The sequence below is a fragment of the Thalassophryne amazonica genome, chromosome 7 (genome assembly GCF_902500255.1).
Source record: "Thalassophryne amazonica chromosome 7, fThaAma1.1, whole genome shotgun sequence".
Lineage (NCBI taxonomy): Eukaryota > Metazoa > Chordata > Actinopteri > Batrachoidiformes > Batrachoididae > Thalassophryne > Thalassophryne amazonica.
In genome coordinates, this window is record NC_047109.1 from 45,298,439 (window position 1) to 45,313,906 (window position 15,468).

The 15,468-nt window shown below is 42.8% G+C and overlaps 1 protein-coding gene across 1 annotated transcript in view; it reads left to right on the forward strand.

Moving 5' to 3' along the window:
- The window catches only part of snip1 (Smad nuclear interacting protein), a 29,643-nt gene extending 18,481 nt beyond the window's left edge, over positions 1-11,162 (forward strand). The window contains exon 5 of the mRNA XM_034174099.1: positions 8,997-11,162. Within this exon, the coding sequence (XP_034029990.1) occupies positions 8,997-9,249 (253 nt within the window). The 3' untranslated portion in view covers positions 9,250-11,162. The remainder of the gene's footprint in view (positions 1-8,996) is intronic.
- The last annotated feature ends 4,306 nt before the right edge of the window (positions 11,163-15,468 follow it).

Sequence of the window (15,468 nt, forward strand, 5' to 3'; positions counted from 1 at the left end):
CGGACCGGGAGCACAGAGGGGTGAGGTGTGGTGAGGCTTAAGTCTGGACACATGAAAAACCGGGTGGATCCGCAGTGAAGCTGGGAGTCGGAGCTTCACTGCGGCAGGACTGAGGATTTTGAGGATCTTGAAAGGTCCAATGTACCGGTCCTTCAACTTGGGGGAGTCCACTTGGAGGGGGATGTCCTTCGTGGACAGCCACACCTCCTGCCCGGGCTGGTAAGCAGGGGCCGGAGATCGCCGGCGGTCTGCATGGGTCTTCGCCCTCGTCCGGGCCTTCAACAAGGCAGAACAGGCGGAGCGCCACACCCGACAGCACTTCCGCAGGTGGGCCTGGACCGAGGGCACACCGACCTCTCCCTCCACCACGGGGAACAACGGGGGCTGATACCCCAAACACACCTCAAAAGGGGAGAGGCCGGTGGCGGAAGACACCTGGCTGTTATGCGCATACTCGATCCAGGCCAGATGGTTACTCCAGGCCGTCGGGTGCGCGGATGTGATGCAGCGGAGGGTCTGTTCCAGTTCCTGGTTGGCTCGCTCTGCCTGTCCGTTCGTCTGTGGATGGTACCCGGATGAGAGGCTCACGGTGGCCCCCAGTTCCCTGCAGAAGCTCCTCCAGACGTGTGAGGAGAACTGGGGACCGCGATCTGAGACGATGTCGGTGGGTATCCCATGCAGACGGACAACATGGTGGACCAGGAGGTCTGCTGTCTCCTGGGCTGTTGGGAGCTTCGGGAGGGCCACAAAGTGGGCCGCCTTGGAGAATCGGTCCACTATCGTGAAGATGGTGGTGTTGCCCTGGGACGGCGGGAGGCCTGTGACGAAATCCAGCGGTTGGAGTAGTCCTTGGGCCTTCCTGTGGTAAGCCTTGCCCCTGGCACAGGTGGTGCAGGCCTGGATATACTCCCAGACGTCGGCCTCCATAGACGCCCACCAGAAGCGCTGCCGGACAACTGCCACGGTCCTTTGCACCCCTGGATGACAGGAGAGCTTGGAACTGTGACAGAAGTCCAAGACTGCAGCTCTGGCCTCTGGTGGGACGTATAAACGGTTCTTCGGACCTGTACCTGGGTCCGGGCTCCGTGCCAGGGCCTCCCGGACGATCTTCTCCACGTCCCAGGTGATGGTGGCCACGATAGTGGACTCCGGCAGGATGGGCTCTGGTGGATCCGACAGTGCAGTTTTGACCTTCTCTTCGTGTACCCGGGACAAGGCATCCGACCTCTGGTTCTTGGTCCCGGGGCGATAGGTGATCCGGAAGTCAAAACGCCCGAAGAACAGTGACCAGCGGGCTTGCCTGGGGTTCAGCCGCTTGGCGGTCCTGATATACTCCAGGTTCCGATGGTCAGTGAAAACCGTGAACGGCACAGACGCTCCCTCCAACAGGTGTCTCCACTCCTCAAGAGCCTCTTTCACCGCAAGGAGTTCTCGATTGCCGACGTCATAGTTCCGTTCAGCCGGGGTCAACCTGCGTGAAAAGTAGGCACACGGGTGAAGAACCTTATCGGTCTCTCCGCTCTGGGACAGCACGGCTCCTATCCCTGAGTCAGAGGCGTCCACTTCAACCACGAACTGGCGGCTAGGGTTGGGCTGCACCAAAACTGGTGCAGTAGAGAACCGTCGTTTCAACTCCTTGAACGCGGCTTCGCACCGATCCGACCAGGTGAAGGGGACTTTTGGAGAGGTCAGGGCTGTCAGGGGGCTAACTACCTGACTGTAGCCCTTAATGAACCTCCTATAGAAATTAACGAAGCCGAGGAACTGTTGCAGCTTCCTACGGCTTGTTGGTTGGGGCCAATCTCTCACCGCCGCAACCTTGGCCGGATCAGGGGCGACGGAGTTAGAGTAGATGATAAACCCCAGGAAGGACAAGGATGTGCGGTGAAACTCGCACTTCTCGCCCTTCACAAACAGTCGGTTCTCTAATAACCGCTGCAGGACCTGACGTACATGCTGGACATGGGTCTCAGGATCCGGAGAAAAGATGAGAATATCGTCCAGATATACGAAGACGAATCGGTGCAGGAAGTCCCGCAAGACGTCGTTAACCAAGGCTTGGAACGTCGCGGGGGCGTTGGTGAGGCCGAACGGCATGACCGGGTACTCAAAGTGACCTAACGGGGTGTTAAATGCCGTCTTCCATTCGTCTCCCTTCCGGATCCGAACCAGGTGATACGCATTTCTAAGATCCAGCTTAGTAAAGATTTTGGCTCCATGCAGGGGGGTGAACACGGAATCCAACAATGGCAACGGGTATCGATTGCGAACCGTAATCTCATTCAGCCCCCTGTAATCAATGCATGGATGGAGTCCGCCATCTTTCTTGCCCACAAAAAAGAAACCTGCCCCCATCGGGGAGGTGGAGTTCCGGATCAGCCCGATAGCTAATGAGTCCCGGATGTAGGTCTCCATTGATTCGCGCTCAGGTCGTGAGAGGTTGTACAGCCTGCTGGACGGGAACTCAGCGCCTGGAACCAAATCAATGGCACAATCGTATGGACGGTGCGGGGGAAGGGTGAGTGCAAGATCGTGGTACTCAACCGGCACTGCCGTCAGATTGGGAGGGACTTTGACCTCCTCCTTAGCCTGTAAACCGGGAGGAACCGAGGATCCTAAACACACCCGATGGCAGGTTTCGCTCCACTGAACCACCACCCCAGATGGCCAATCAATCCGGGGATTGTGCTTCAACATCCATGGGAAGCCCAAAATCATGCGGGAGGTAGAAGGAGTTACAAAAAACTCAATCTCCTCCCGATGGTTTCCAGACACCACCAGAGTTACTGGTTGTGTCTTGTGTGAGTAAAGGGAGGAGGGTGCCATCTAGTGCCCGAACCTGTAATGGCGAAGGAAGCGCCACCAGAGGGAGCCCTACCTCCCTTGCCCATCTGCTGTCTAGCAGATTCCCTTCTGACCCCGTGTCCACCAGTGCTGGGGCTTGAAGGGTTAAATCCCCGCTCAGGATTGTGACTGGGAGTCGTGTGGCAATCTGTGTGTGTCTCAATTGAATGTTTTGACCCCCCCTTAGCCCAGTCTCTAAGCGCGAGTGTTGTCGTTTTGGCCGTTTGGGGCAGTTTTTCTGTATGTGCTCCTTTGAGCTGCAGAGAAAACACTCCCCGCGGATCAGCCTCCTCATTTTGGCCATGTGCGTTTCCCTAACAACGTCAGCAGGGGGAGCTGTTACCCCACGGAGCGCTGTGGTTGTGGAGCGTGGGGAGGGTGGCGCCTTTTCGAACCCGGAAGGGAGAGGGGCGGTGCGTATCCGGTCACGTCCTTCGCCTCGCTCCCGACGGCGTTCCTCCAGCCGATTGTCTAACCGTATAACGAAATCGATAAGCCCATCTAAATCCCGCGGTTCCTCCTTAGCTACCAGCTGCTCCTTCAGAACCAACGACAGTCCGTTTATGAAGGCGGAGCGCAACGTTATTCCAGCCGGACCTCGCAGCCGCGATGCGGAAGTTGACTGCATAAGCGGCTGCGCTCTCGCGTCCCTGTCTCATTGACAGCAGCACGGTTGAAGCCGTCTCTCCTCTGTTAGGGTGATCAAACACTGTTCTGAACTCCCCCACAAACCCAGTGTATGCTGATAACAACCGTGAGTTCTGTTCCCAGAGTGCCGTAGCCCAGGCGCGTGCTTTACCCCGAAGCAGAGCAATCACATAAGCTATTTTACTAGCATCTGACGCGTACATGACGGGACGTTGTGCGAAGACGAGCGAACATTGCATGAGAAAGTCCGCGCACGTCTCCACACAACCTCCGTACGGCTCAGGAGGGCTTATGTATGCTTCAGGGGATGGTGGGAGGGGTTGTTGAACCACCACTGGAACGTTCATATTCTGCACAGGGTCGGCAGGAGGACGAGCTGCAGCAGCGCCCTGAGCGCTCGCCGCCATCTGTGCGGAGAGAGCCTCCACCCTGCGGTTCAGGAGGATGTTTTGCTCGGTCATTTGGTCCAACCGAGCCGTAAAGGCGGTGAGAATGTGCTGTAGCTCACCAATCACGCCTCCTGCAGACGCCTGCGCTCCCTGCTCTCCCATTGGTCGTTCAACAGCCGGGTGACGCCCCTCGGAGTCCATGACGCTGGCCGAGATATCCTGAAAAACAGAAAAAACAAGGTTACAATGGGCTAAGGAAAAGCAATCGTGGACTGTGGATGACTGGATGAAAGTCATATTTGGTGATGAATCTCGAATCTGCATTGGGCAAGGTGATGATGCTGGAACTTTTGTTTGGTGCCTTTCCAGTGAGATTTATAAAGATGACTGCCTGAAGAGAACATGTAAATTTCCACAGTCATTGATGATATGGGGCTGCATGTCAGGTAAAGGCACTGGGGAGATGGCTGTCATTACATCATCAATAAATGCACAAGTTTACGTTGATATTTTGGACACTTTTCTTATCCCATCAATTGAAAGGATGTTAGATGATAATGCATCTTGCCATAGAGCAAAAACTGTGAAAACATTCCTTGCAGAAAGACACATAGGGTCAATGTCATGGCCTGCAAATAGTCCAGATCTTAATCCAATTGAAAATCTTTGGTGGAAGTTGAAGAAAATGGCCCATGACAAGGCTCCAACCTGCAAAGCTGATCTGGCAACAGCAATCAGAGAAAGTTGGAGCCAGATTGATGAAGAGTACTGTTTGTCACTCATTAAGTCCATGCCTCAGAGACTGCAAGCTGTTATAAAAGCCAGAGGTGGTGCAACAAAATACTAGTGATGTGTTGGAGCGTTCTTTTGTTTTTCATGATTCCATAATTTTTTCCTCAGAATTGAGTGATTCCATATTTTTTTCCCTCTGCTTGGTCTAAAAAAGTAACCGTTACTGACTGCCACAATTTTTTTTTTTCCTGATTTCTTATAGTGTTTCTTAAAGCCAGAAAGTTTGCATAGCATAGCATAGTTTGCATAGTTTGTTTATTTGAATATGTGTATAGTACACAAGACAAGACAAAACAGAATCATTACTACATAAAGAAAGTACATATTCAAAAAGGAATGGGAAGAATTATAAACTTATTAGTCCCATCCCTTTACTCTGAACGTACAATGTAACTATATCATCATTCGGTTCCTTGGTTACAGTGTTGGTTCCACTTCTGCAATTTATATATTTCAAAAGTTCCAAGCTACAATTTATACTCATTTCTTGTGCTTTCACAGTTCCAGTCAACGTTTCTATAATTTACACAAGAAACTCCAACATTCATTTGCATCATTTAATAAGACAAGTGTTTCAGGGTTTCTTCTGTTGCTCAACTCTCGAAGATGTATTAGTTCTAAATTGCTTCACTGTATCATGACAGAATCACCTCTTTAAACTTCTTTTTAAACCTTCTCATGTCTGGACACCCTCTCAGCTCTTCACTAATTGAGTTCCAGAGCTTCACACCACAGACTGAGACACAAAAACTCTTTCTGGTAGTGAGAGCTCTGGCATGTTTGAATTTTAGTGCACCTCTCAGATTGTATCCCCCTTCTCTCTCCAAAAACTGTTTTTGAACATTATCAGGCAAGATGATATTTTTTGCTTTATAAATTATAATTACAGTTAAGTATTCTACCAGATCCAAAAATTTCAGTATTTTGAGATTCAAGAAACAGGTCATTTGTGTGGCTCCTGAAGCTGACATTATGCATAATCCTAATGGCTCTTTTTTGAAGACATACCAAGGGCTGTAAAGCTGTTTTATAGTTGTTCCCCCACACTTCAACACAGTAACTTAAATAGGGTAAAACCAATGAACAATACAATAGATGTAATGTTTTTTTGTCAAGCACACATCTAGCTTTAGCTAACACTTCGATGCTTCTTGCAAGTTTAGATTGCACATATTTGATGTGTGCTTTCCAAGAAAGCCTCTCATCGACCAATACTCCTAAGAACTTTGTTTCTTTAACCCGCTCTATATTGCAGCCATCTAACACAACCTTTATTTCAACATTATCTTCTTATTACCAAATATCATCATAGTTGTTTTGCTTAAATTCAGAGATAATTTGTTCCTCTTAAACCAAGTTTGTAATTTTTTCATTTCTGATGCAACATTCTTCAATAAATTTTGTAAATTAGCATCTGATAAAAATATAGTTGTGTCATCTGCAAACAACACTAGCTTCAATAATTTAGATACACTACACAAATCATTGATGTACAAGATGAAAAATTTTGGTCCCAATACTGACCCCTGTGGGACACCGCAGGGAATGTCCAGACATGAGGAGCAATTCTCACCCAGCTTTACAAACTGTTGCCTGTTTCTGAAATAGCTGTCAACCCAGTGTGAAGCCACACCTCTAATGCCATACCTCTGCAATTTATATATTAGAATTTGATGATCAATAGTGTCAAACGCTTTTTTTAAATCGATAAATATCCCAACTGCATATTTTTGTATTATCTAGAGAATTTGTTATATTCTCTATTGTGTCAATTAAAGCAAGTAAGGTTGATCTTTTGGCTCTGAAGCCATAGTGACTCTCTGAGATTATATTATTTTTTTTCAATGAAAGATTCCAGCCTAATGCAAAATACTTTTTCTAAAATTTTGCCAAATTGAGGCAGAATAGAAATGGGCCGATAGTTTGTGAACTTATGTTTGTTATTGCTTTTATAAAGAGGGATAACCTTTGCTATTTTCATTCTTGAAGAGAATATGCCGGTTTGAAATGACAATCAATCAATCAATCAATTTTTTTATATAGCGCCAAATCACAACAAACAGTTGCCCCAAGGCGCTTTATATTGTAAGGCAAGGCCATACAATAATTATGTAAAACCCCAACGGTCAAAATGACCCCCTGTGAGCAAGCACTTGGCTACAGTGGGAAGGGAAAAACTCCCTTTTAACAGGAAGAAACCTCCAGCAGAACCAGGCTCAGGGAGGGGCAGTCTTCTGCTGGGACTGGTTGGGGCTGAGGGAGAGAACCAGGAAAAAGACATGCTGTGGAGGGGAGCAGAGATCGATCACTAATGATTAAATGCAGAGTGGTGCATACAGAGCAAAAATAGAAAGAAACACTCAGTGCATCATGGGAACCCCCCAGCAGTCTACGTCTATAGCAGCATAACTAAGGGATGGTTCAGGGTCACCTGATCCAGCCCTAACTATAAGCTTTAGCAAAAAGGAAAGTTTTAAGCCTAATCTTAAAAGTAGAGAGGGTGTCTGTCTCCCTGATCTGAATTGGGAGCTGGTTCCACAGGAGAGGAGCCTGAAAGCTGAAGGCTCTGCCTCCCATTCTACTCTTACAAACCCTAGGAACTACAAGTAAGCCTGCAGTCTGAGAGCGAAGCGCTCTATTGGGGTGATATGGTACTACGAGGTCCCTAAGATAAGATGGGACCTGATTATTCAAAACCTTATAAGTAAGAAGAAGAATTTTCAATTCTATTCTAGAATTAACAGGAAGCCAATGAAGAGAGGCCAATATGGGTGAGATATGCTCTCTCCTTCTAGTCCCCGTCAGTACTCTAGCTGCAGCATTTTGAATTAACTGAAGGCTTTTTAGGGAACTTTTAGGACAACCTGATAATAATGAATTACAATAGTCCAGCCTAGAGGAAATAAATGCATGAATTAGTTTTTCAGCATCACTCTGAGACAAGACCTTTCTGATTTTAGAGATATTGCGTAAATGCAAAAAAGCAGTCCTACATATTTGTTTAATATGCGCTTTGAATGACATATCCTGATCAAAAATGACTCCAAGATTTCTCACAGTATTACTAGAGGTCAGGGTAATGCCATCCAGAGTAAGGATCTGGTTAGACACCATGTTTCTAAGATTTGTGGGGCCAAGTACAATAACTTCAGTTTTATCTGAGTTTAAAAGCAGGAAATTAGAGGTCATCCATGTCTTTATGTCTGTAAGACAATCCTGCAGTTTAGCTAATTGGTGTGTGTCCTCTGGCTTCATGGATAGATAAAGCTGGCAGATTGTAAATATATGTTAATGGTTTTGTGATCTCAACAATAACCTTTTTCACAATCATCATGTCTACTCCATTACAATCAGTTGACTTTTTGTTTTTACATTTACTCACAACATTAACCACTTCTGCTTCATCAACAGCCCTCAAAAATATAGAGTGTAAATTAGTTTTTATAATTGGATTTTCATTATTTCCAATTTCATTTATAAGGGAATTTTACTGGCCAGTTCAGGTCCAATATTAACAAAAAATTCATTGAATCCATGAGCCACAGCATCCATATTATATTCCTCTTTATCATTTTCTAGAAAATAAGTTGGATAATTATTATTTTTTTTTGTCTTTTTCCCTTTTTGATAATCGCATTTAATATATTCCATATTCCCTTAGTATAATTTCTGTTTTTTTTTTTTAGCAATTCATGATAATAATCTTTTTTGGCAGTTGCCATTTGAAATGACTTTAGTTTTGTGTCATGTCTGTGATCTGCTTTTTTTTCTACAATATTAAACAACTGAATGAACATCCTCCGAGGCCGGTGATTTCATAATTTTTGCCAGGGGTTGTACAAAGAAATACAAACAGTATGGCACTCTGTGGTAAATCTGCATGGAGTAGACAGTTTCAAAAACTGAGTGACACTGCAAGAAGAAGAGTGAGGAAAACCACGCAGACAACCTAGAAGAAGTTATAGGCTTATGTGGCTGTGATTGGAGAAATTGTGCACAGTGCAAATTTTGCGTTTTGCATCACCACTGTTAGCTTCATAGTGGAGTAGAGCAGAGAAGGATTTTCTTTCACCAAAACAGAGCAGATCTAGGTTTACATCTCAGATGTACCTTCTGGCAATTTGTAACTAAATTTTCAGGTCTTCTTTTTAAGAAAATGTTCTTCTGTACCACTTCATCATGAAGCTGTATAACTGGGGATACAAAATGCAAAGCATGTCCTTAGTTGACATTCTGTGTGATTGTCCAGTTTCTGGCCATATGAATTAACTAATTTAACGTTTTTTGTTTGTTTTGTTTTTTCCTCTGTCCTTGTCGTCGTAGGTTGGTGGAGATAACACGTGCAGATGGCACCACGGGCCGCAGGGTGAAACCTTACATCATTGACCTGGGTTCAGGTAATGGCACTTTCCTGAACAACCAACGCATTGAATCCCAGCGTTATTATGAGCTCAAAGAAAAAGATGTTCTCAAATTTGGCTTCAGCAGCCGCGAGTACGTTCTCCTGCACGAGTTCTCGGACACGAGTGAAGTGGACGGTAAGGAGGAAGACGAAGATGAGGGAGTCGCTGAGTAAATCGCTCCCATAAACTGTAACACCAGGTTCATTCAGGTTTGGTGGCGTTGTCATACTTCTTGGGGGGGGGATCTTTTTCTGCCGGAATTGCAAATAAACTGAAAATGTGGGACTGAAGACAAAAAAAAAGACAAGTTTGTATATTTTGAGATTACATAATTCTTGCTTAAACCTGCCACAATTGTCTGATTGAAGACCTTCTATTCTCAGGTTGTGTAGCGTCTGTGGTAAACTGATGTTACATCTGGTATCGCTCACAAAGTAACGTGCAGCATGCCAGGTCTCAAAAATACGACAGTTACTTTTTTGTTTGGATCAAAACTCTGAATCCTGTATGTGAAGACTAATCTCGTGTGTATATTGTGATGTATATGGTATTTAGAGGTCTGGCAGGCAAGTTATAATTTAAATTAATTGTGAATGTAAACAAATAATGTGCTCTTGAAACAATTAGTTGACATTAACAGCTTGAAGTTTCAGCTTCATTCACTTGATTACTCCACCGTTTTCTTCTTCACACTCACAGTCAGATGCTTGGATTTAATGGAGTCTGTTCTGGTTTATTTTTCCCTTTGTATATTAATGTCAGGATACACAAAATTGTTGCCAAAGAGCAAAGACCGCTGTGCCAAAAGCCTTTCAAAAACACGGCAAAATCACTAATATGGATGATTTTTCTGAAAACACTCTAATCTATTACCCAGGAAAATGCTCTCAAAATGCATCAAACATAACACTGTGTGCATAACAGCCAAAATCAATGTTTATCAGCGTATCGGCCTAAAAATATAATACAATTCCATTCCAAGCTGTCTGTTGTGATTGTAAGAGGATGATTAATGAAATAATGAAAGCACTAACTGAAAAATGTCCGTGTTTGAAATATTTAAGAGCACAGTTGAATAATTTTATACATCAGTTATTTTGAGAGCACATTACTTTTTGAATTAAACTGGTGCATGTGAATACATTTCCAGTTTTCCCTGTAGTAGAAAATTAAATGTAAATTTGTTTAACAAGCATACCTTATTGTAAGCATAAACAGACCTTTATATTGTATTGATATTGCATTTTTTGCTTTAGCAGTGCAGGAAAATACCAGAATGTACATATGTTTATGGATAGTGACACAGTTTTTGTAATTTTGTCTCGTCTTTGTGCACCACCACAGTGAATTCACTATGAGGCACCCCGTATGTGATTGTCGTGTAAAATTTCAGATTTAATTCAAGGAATTTAACAACTGTTGTACGAACTGTTTCGGAATGACAGACATTTTTAGACAGTCCCTCCATTTTCATTTGTAACTGGACAATTATTTGATGTGCAGATTCCAGTTGTGGCTGGTTCCTTTATTTCATGGCACATTAAGCACATAACACATCTGGAGTTGATTCCAAGTGTTGAATTTGCATTGAACTGTTCCTTGGAACTCTGAATATAATGTCAAAAGAGGTACTGATATGAACAAGAGAGGCCATATTTACGTTAAACAACCTAAACCAATCAGGCCAATAGCAGAAACTTTAGGAGTGTCCAAAACAACAATTTCAAATGAAGGAATGCATGGGTGCTAAATAACAACAAAAAGCTTGGAAGACGACTCTAATTCCTTCTTTCGTGAAGACAAATGCCTTCACAACATCAACATCTCGAGCCAAGTCAGAAACCCTCTGGAGGAGGTACCCATTTATATAAAGCTGAACAAGCATACAATGATTACTTTCAACTCCTGTTGTGGTGCTGTACAAAGGCAAAATTACAATAACTGTAACTTCAGATATGTACTCCACTGTATTTGTTGTGGTTCTTTGTTCCCTGCACTGCATATTTACATACTGCCCTTTATGGTTTTGTCTGTTAGAGCCCACAGCTTTCATATTAAATTTCTCATTTTTCTACTGTAAAAGACAGTTTTGATTGACACAAGGTTGTGTCCATTATTTGTGTCCATTATTTTTAAAACTCAGAACATAGAGAGGACCGACTTCTTATCTGCTGCATTGTAATTGGCTGAGCGCTGGCCGCCATTTTGAATGTGTGTAACTGGGTGTTGCTATAGACGCACAATGACAGTCTTTGTGTCACACTGGAGTCGTATTAGAGACAAAAGTTTCTGTTTATGTGCATTTTTCATGACCATGGATCATAACTATCATACCAGCAACATCAGAAAAAAACATCAAGATCTAAAGGAACTAAGTGCTCGGCTATCAATTGCACCAAATGCACTAAAACAAACAAGGAAGTGGCATTCTCCTCCTTTCCAAAGGGTATCTTTAAGAAATAATTTGATCCAATGATATCAATAACCTTTTTGCTTAACGATTCCCTTATCGGTCTTTCAGAGTGGCCGTTGTTTTTGAGGGTGTTGGTCAGGAAAATGATCATTTCTCTACATTAATTACAGACCCTGCAGCGGGTCTGTAATCAACTTTTCTGCAGCGCGGCTTTGCTTTGAACCTTGAACCAATCAAAGTAGTGATTCGCAGATCGAAGCAGTGCCTTGATCTAATGCTTTGTTGATTCATTGTTTTATTTCCCATTATCTTAATTTTCCCCCACTAAAACCCTAAAGAGCACGTCTGTGAGTAATATTTACCATTTTTATGTTAAACCGACCTGTTATGGTCTTCTGAAACAGTTGATAGATGTATTTTATAACTTAAAAACGGGACCGATGCTAATGCGTTAGCATGTCTATGGCATTTTCAATGTTGAAGTTAGCATTAAGCTGTTAAAGCTGTCAGCACGTTTGTGTGCATTTGTTTTCTGTATAATAATGGCTCAGCGTTTGTTGTCATAAGAGTCAAATGTATTACAAATTGTAATGTTTTTAAATTTGTTTTTGTTTATATATTAATAATAATAGCAACAACAATAATAGTAACAATAACTAATGCTACAATACAATTTTAGAGAGGCAAAGAACCTGATTTAAAACACAACAGAAAATGTAAAGCTAAATATAAAATATCAGGCTGCCTAGGTTACAATATATTTACAGCACCTTATTTTCCACTATATACACTCCACAATCATAACAGCTGTTTAAATAAATGTTTGTAATAGTAGTTCCTTGTGTTCTAACATCAAATAGTGCATTACAGTAGCTTGTAGTACACTTAAGAGAAGTTTTGTTTACAAAACATCACTCTACTGCAGCAGCCAAGCTGCCCCAGTTACACACAATCAAAATGGAGTCCAGATTACATTATTTTGTGGGAGCCGGCCCTCTCTATGTTCTCTCTGCTGTCAGGTGTGGGTGCATGTGCTGGTGCTGTCACCACATCCACCCCACTGCATTCAGGGGTTAAAGTTGTATGTCGCTACGATGTATTTCCCTCAGTTGGGCTGCCACAAGGCAGTGTTCGCGCTAAGCCATCTTGGTGCAAAATCAAGGCTGGATGCAAGATATAAAGTTTACCGCATCCCCAGGACATATGCGTGGCACATTAAAAAAAAAAACATTTTTATGTTCTTTTTTTTCTGATTGCAGTGAGTCTACACATCTGTTCCTCTGTGTCCTGTGTGTACTCCATCAGCCTGCTGTGTGTTTGTCTCACAGCCTCTTACCAGAGTTTTTCAGTCTGCTTTGATTGTCTCTGTGAGTGCCCTCGCTGATGAACTAAAAACACAGCTTCAGACCCGTGACATAAACAACAAACACCAGTTCTTTTTTTTTTTTTTTTTTTTTTTTTTTTTTTTTTTTTTTTTTTCCCCAAGATATGCCAGGCATCTCTTTCGTATGATGACATGAATACACTCACACAACCTTCTTACCTCTCAATCAGGTCGTGATCTCTGTATAAATAAACAAATTCTTGATTGTTCCTGCTTGGAGACTGTAAACCAGGAGCGAATCCAGATGAAAAGAACATGTTGTGGGGGTACGTGCCCTCCATAACACGCCTTGATTAAAGGTCCACTTTTGAAGACATTTTTCATACTACTTCTAATAATAATAATTAATCATTTTAACAACTAAAATGTTTAAATCAGTATTTCTCTGGGTCTAAGTTTAACAGTAGTTCTCGATAGTTTAATTGATAACCATATAAAAATAAGTTTACAGATTAACTTTAACTGTTTTATCAATTAACATTGTTAGAATTATCCTCATTTTATTGTTTAATAACATGAGCGCTAAAGTGCATCGGTGCACACTGTTATGGTAATGGGTGCATAATGGGTGTGCACAGAGCCTGTGCTCACACAGTGTCCTGTCACATATTTTATGTCCCCATGTACATACTCCTTATCATGCTCAAAGTCTCTTAAATAGTTCCAGTTCTACACAAATCAATTTCAGTCAGTTGTGTTAATGTGCTGTGGTTGCAACAGTGCGAACAAGAATGAGAGAAAGTGATGACTTTCTTGCCCAAGGACCTACCTTGATTGTAAAGCCCCTTTGACACCAAGCCAACATAGAGTTGTATAATGCAGCATGCCAACTACGCCGAGTTTATGCTGCCCTACGTGGCAGTATGCTGAGGCACACAAAAGGGTCTGCGAAATGGATGCAAAACATTAAACATTTAATTTTTTTTTTTTTTTAGTTTAAAAAAATTAAATGTTTCGAGCACCAGACAAATTGCTTAAAGCAAGTCGACACGGCACTTGCGCTACTGTATGTAAGTCTACACAATGCGCGACTGTACACCAATCCTCCACAATTGTACACAAACATGCCAATGTGAAAAATGCTTTTACATACCTGCATTGCTAGATTTTATTGATCCTGCTGGACTTTGCTGGCAGCAAAGCTTCATGACCACAGCAGAAGAGGCAGCGGTGTTGAAAGCAGTTGTTGAATTTCTGTGAAACGTCACACAATGGTAGCACACTCCAGGAAGATGTGCATGAAAGAAACTTGTCATCAAAAACAAGTCTATTTCAGTCAGGTCAAGAAAGGACGTGGAGTACTATTGTAAGGACACTTGAGAGCAGCAACATTGATGTGAACAGATGCATGGGAAACGCGCAAGAGAGGACCACCTGGAGATTCTCTATGATTGGAGAGCTTGAAAAGCCAGTAATAATAAGGAAAATTGTAACTGTCAAATTGCTTATGGACCACATGGTGTTTGAGTTCGGTAATGCATAATTACAGTAGTGTTCAGAATAATAGTGCTATGTGACTAAAAAGATTAATCCAGGTTTTGAGTATATTTCTTACTGTTACATGGGAAGCAAGGTACCAGTAGATTCTCACAAATCCAACAAGACCAAGCATTCATGATATGCACACTCTTAAGGCTATGAAATTGGGCTATTAGTAAAAAAAAAGTAGAAAAGGGGGTGTTCACAATAATAGTAGCCTCTGCTGTTGACGCCACAAACTAAAAACTATTATGTTCAAACTACTTTTTAGCAATCATGTGAATCACTAAACTAGTATTTAGTTGTATAACCACAGTTTTTCATGATTTCTTCACATCTGCGAGGCATTAATTTTGTTGGTTTGGAACCAAGATTTTGCTGGTTTATTAGTGTGCTTGGCATCATTGTCTTGTTGAAACACCCATTTCAAGGGCATGTCCTCTTCAGCATAAGGCAACATGACCTCTTCAAGTATTTTGACATATCCAAACTGATCCATGATACCTGGTATGCAATATATAGGCCCAACACCATAGTAGGAGAAACATTCCCATATCATGATGCTTGCACCACCATGCTTCACTGTCTTCACTGTGAACTGTGGCTTGAATTCAGAGTTTGGGGGTTGTCTTACAAACTGTCTGCGGCCCTTAGACCCAAAAAGAACAATTTTACTCTCATCAGTCCACAAAATATTCCTCCATTTCTCTTTAGGCCAGTTGATGTGTTCTTTGGCAAATTGTAACCTCTTCTGCACATGTCTTTTATTTAACAGAGGGACTTTGCGGGGGATTCTTGCAAATAAATTAGCTTCACACAGGTGTCTTCTAACTGTCACAGCACTTACAGGTAACTCCAGACTGTCTTTGATCATCCTGGAGCTGATCAATGGGTGAGCCTTTGCCATTCTGGTTCTTCTATCCATTTTGATGGTTGTTTTCCATTTTCTTCCACGCATCTCTGGTTTTTTGTCCATTTTAAAGCATTGTAGATCATTGTAGATGAACAGCCTATAATTTTTTGCACCTGCGTATAAGTTTTCCCCTCTCCAATCAACTTTTAATCAAACTACGCTGTTCTTTTGAACAATGTCTTGAACATCCCATTTTCCTCAAG